Source organism: Aquila chrysaetos, chromosome 26, assembly GCF_900496995.4.
Source record: "Aquila chrysaetos chrysaetos chromosome 26, bAquChr1.4, whole genome shotgun sequence".
Lineage (NCBI taxonomy): Eukaryota > Metazoa > Chordata > Aves > Accipitriformes > Accipitridae > Aquila > Aquila chrysaetos.
In genome coordinates, this window is record NC_044029.1 from 5,297,059 (window position 1) to 5,301,378 (window position 4,320).

At 52.8% G+C, this 4,320-nt stretch overlaps 1 protein-coding gene across 1 annotated transcript; it reads left to right on the top strand.

The window, feature by feature from the left end:
- The first annotated feature begins 905 nt into the window (after positions 1–905).
- BTG1 (BTG anti-proliferation factor 1) lies at positions 906–3,841 on the top strand. The gene is made up of 2 exons (XM_030002717.2): positions 906–1,311; positions 2,558–3,841. Exons 1-2 carry the CDS (start codon positions 1,164–1,166, stop codon positions 2,920–2,922), a joined length of 513 nt encoding a protein of 170 aa, XP_029858577.1. The 5' UTR covers positions 906–1,163; the 3' UTR covers positions 2,923–3,841.
- Positions 3,842–4,320: the final 479 nt, after the last annotated feature.

Consider the following 4,320-nt stretch of genomic DNA (forward strand, 5'->3'; position numbering starts at 1 on the left):
GGCTGAGGTTCGGCCAGTGGCCGCTGAGAAGAAGACACTTGCCCTCCTGACCAGCCGTACCCTTCGCTCGGCTCGCCCCCACGCCCTTGGCGGCCCACAGGCCCGGCTTTCCTCAGGACCCTCCCGGGGGGACACCCCGGCTGCGACCACGGTAAACGACCCCGAGGAACAAAAGCCACGCTCGGGCCCACCGGGACAACTTTTGGGGGGAAAAGCCACGTCGCCTCGGCCGGCTGTGGGGATCAATAAACCCCCCCCGGATCTCTGCCCAGCCCTGCCTTGAGGTGGGCGCTCCGCGCCGGGGCAGGCCAGAACGCACCGGGAGACCGGCGGAGGGCGTCGGACCGCCTGCGCTCCCTCACCTCGCCTCCCCTTCCTCCTCCTCCTCGTCCTCCTCCTCGTCCTCCTCCTTCTCCTTCCTCCCGCCCGCCCCCGCCGCTGACGTGGCTCCGCTCTCCCCAGATACAGCGCACGGCCGCCGCTCTGCCACCCTCCCGACACCGCAGCCGCGGGACCGCGGCGGCTCTATCGCCCGCTTTACGCACCCCGCGCAAACAAATAAGCAAACAAACAAGCGAAAACAAACGAAAGACAGGGCGGCCCCCGCGCAGCTCCCGCCGCGGAAGGCGGGAAGCCCTCACAGAGCGGGCGGAGGCGGGAAGCCCTCACAGAGCGGGGGCGCGCGCGCGCTGCCTCCCACCCCCCCACCCCTCGGCCGCGGCTCTATTTGTTTACAATCGATTACGTCACCCCCCCCCGCTCAGCCGGCCCCGCCCCGCCGCCGCCCATCACAATGGTGCGATCGCCCGATTGGCGGCGGCGCGGCCCCCTCCCTCTCCCCTCCCCTCCCTCTCCTCTCCCTCCTCCGTCGCCCTGACGCCATTTCCGCCCGTCGGCGGCTATAAGATGGAGCGGCCGGCGGGCAGCTCCCTTCGCCCCTCGCAGCAGGAGATGCGGGGTGCGCTGCCGCGGCCGCCCCCCTGCCGCAGGAAGAGGAGGCGGAGGCTGCCGCCCCCGGGATGTGATCTGGGCTCCGCCGCCCGCTCCTCTCCCAGTTAGAACCGCTCCGAACCCTGCTCGCCCCCGTCCCCCCCTCGCCCCCGTCCCGTCCCAACGCCGGCCGCCCCCGGGGGGAGAGCTGGCTGCCGCCCGCCGCCGCCTCCATGCATCCCGCCCTGTACACCCGGGCCAGCATGATACGCGAGATCGCCGCGGCCGTGGGCTTCATCTCCAAGTTCTTGCGGACCAAGGGGCTGATGAACGAGCGGCAGCTGCAGACCTTCAGTCAGAGCCTGCAGGAGCTGCTGGCAGGTGAGCCGAGCCGGGGAGCCAGCCGCCGTGCCGCGGACGGAGCTGCCACCCGCGGCCCCGACGGGGGTGTCGTTCCCCCCCCCCCCCCCCACCCTCGGGGCCGCGGGTGGCACCTCTGTCCGCGGCCGGCCGGAGAACGGGGGTGTGTGTGTGTGGAAAAAAAAAAAAAAGGGGAAGAACGGCCCCTCCGAGGGGCTGGAGCCGCCGTGGTCCCTTTCCCGGGACACCCCCCCCCCCGCCTCTCCCCCGGTGCCGAGCAGGCCCCCGGCGGGTGGGGGGAGGCAGGAGCGGGCTGTAAACAAAAGGGGCTCGGGCGTCGTGCAGGCAGCCCCCCCCCCCCTCGTCTTGGCTTCGTAGACAAAGCTTTCGGAGCAGCCCGGACTTGGGCTCCGCTCGCAGGGCTCAAACCGCCCGGTTTCCGGAAGGAAAAATGCTCCAAAGTTGCTTTTTTAAAAAATTTTCTTTGTTTTTGGTCAAGTAAAATTCAGCGGTGGACGATGAGTCTCGGTTCCCCTTTCTTCTGGAAACATCTCATAGCCACCCGACAAACCCCGGTTAGAATCGAATACCGAGGGGTTTCTTCGCTGCCCTGTGGGTTTTGTAATCCCGAGCCCGTGTCCCAGTGTGCTTAATGGTGGCTACAAGTAGCCTCAGACCGATAGGGTTTTGGGTGGGATAAAACTCCTAAGGTAAGTGAAGTCATTGGTATCTCGCCCTGGAAAACAGGCTGGGAAGAGCAGTGGTGAAATACAGCTTGAGTCAGTCGGTAAATGCTGCCCAGCTCCTTCCCTAGTTATTTTTGGGTGCTCTTAGAATGTGAGGAACTAAGCATGGGTGTGATCTCAAGAGGATGCTGGAAAGGTGCTTTTTTCCTTCTTGGTTCACGGAGTTTTGAAGCCCTTGAGTTTTTCTGCTATGTATGTAATCGCGTCTGTATTTTTGTATTTGTTTCTGCGAATGCCAGGAAGTTGCACTTCACTCCTTTCAGATGGCAGACGTTGTTCTCTGTATATGGTAGCACGAAACAGTAACTTTGTACATGAGTACTTCCCAAGGGACGCTGCACTTCTGCAAATCCTCAGCAAAAATAAAGGCTGTAATGGTTTTTCGAGTCACTTGATGCTAAAATAATAAGCTTTTCAGCATCTCGAGGTGTGAAATTTGCGAGAGAACAATGATCGCTGTACGTCTTTTTGAGCACAGAGTTAAGGAGGATAATCTTTTTTTAATTTTTTTTATTTTATAGAACATTATAAACACCACTGGTTCCCAGAAAAGCCATGCAAGGGATCAGGTTACCGATGTATCCGAATCAACCATAAAATGGATCCTCTCATTGGACAGGCAGCACAGCGGATTGGATTGAGCAGTCAGGAACTGTTCCAGCTTCTTCCCAGCGAACTCACTCTATGGGTTGACCCGTATGAAGTGTCCTACCGTATTGGAGAGGATGGCTCCATCTGTGTGCTGTATGAAGCTGCACCAGCAGGAGGTAGCCAAAATAACACCAACATGCAAATGGTAGACAGCAGAATAAGCTGTAAGGAGGAACTTCTCTTGGGCAGAACTAGCCCTTCCAAAAGCTACAATATGATGACTGTATCAGGTTAAGATATAGTCTGTGGATGGATCACCTTAAAATGGATGGATAAATTTGGTTTTTACTTTGGGTGGGCACCTCTGGGGATGGATTATGGAATTTAAACCATGTCACAGCTGTGAAGATCTGGCACGCATTAGAGTGGTATACTTTAAAGTGACAGTGCCATAGTTTGGACAGTACCTTTCAGTGATTTAATAGCCTGTGAGTCAAAATGTTTGCAACTTGCTAGGGAGTGAAGAAGATCTAGGAAGGGTCAGTTTCTCCAAGACATCTTAATTTCTACACCAATTTTCAACCCCAATCTGTATTTATAAAGTGATTCTCTGCAGTAGGTCTTGCAGAGTAAATTTGCACTATTACATTTATTAATTGTTAGCATTTTTGGCAGCTCAGTAACAAGACTTATTGTTATGAACACCATAGTACTGGAAATTTTATTTTTCAGACTTTTACCTAGCACTTACAAATATGTATAAATGTACATAAGATAAACTAGTAAGGATGACCTGGGGAAATGGTCACATCTTTACATTGGCCTCAGAAGTAGCAAGTGATCAGAATCTGCCATGGCAACAGGCTTTAAAAAGACCATATAAAGACACTGTCTGAACTGTGGTGTTAGCACCAGCCAGCTATCTGTACATTTGCTAGCTTGTAGTTTTCTAAGACTGAGTAAACTTCTTATTTTTAGAAAGTGGAGGTCTGGTTTGTAATTTCCTTGTTCTTAATTGGGTAAAAGTCTTTTCCACAAACCACCATCTATTTTGTGAACTTTGTTAGTCATCTTTTATTTGGTAAATTATGAACTGGTGTAAATTTGTACAGTTCATGTATATTGATTGTGGCAAAGTTGTACAGATTTCTATATTTTGGATGAGAAATTTTTCTTCTCTCTATAATAAATTGTTTCCTATCTTGGCATTTTAATTAATCTCTTGTCGTGATTACATAGGATCAGTTAAACTATTTTTGTCTCACAGTAGAAATGAAATAGGTACTATAAAGGCTTAAGAGCATCAATGGCACCCTGATGCTAGGGAACACGTGGTACAGACATGGATTAATGAAGACCTCGTATATAAATGCGTGGGAAGTTTAGGGAAACACAATGATGTACATGTCACTTTAAACCTTTTAAAATCAGTCAATGTGGAAATAACTCCAGGGCCAGTAATTCCAGGATATGAGGAAAAGGTACAGAAATAACATCCACCAGAGATGACTTGAATAAATCCAGAGGATTAAAGTTTACTTGGCTTCCTGATGAAGGATATAGCAAACCTAAATGTCCATTTTGACCTACTTGCTCACAAGTTCTCAGTTCTTCCCTGATGGATTCCCTGCTCAATAAGAGTTTCTGGGACAAATGTCCCTTAGCCTTAAGAGCAGGTTAACCACTCTACAGA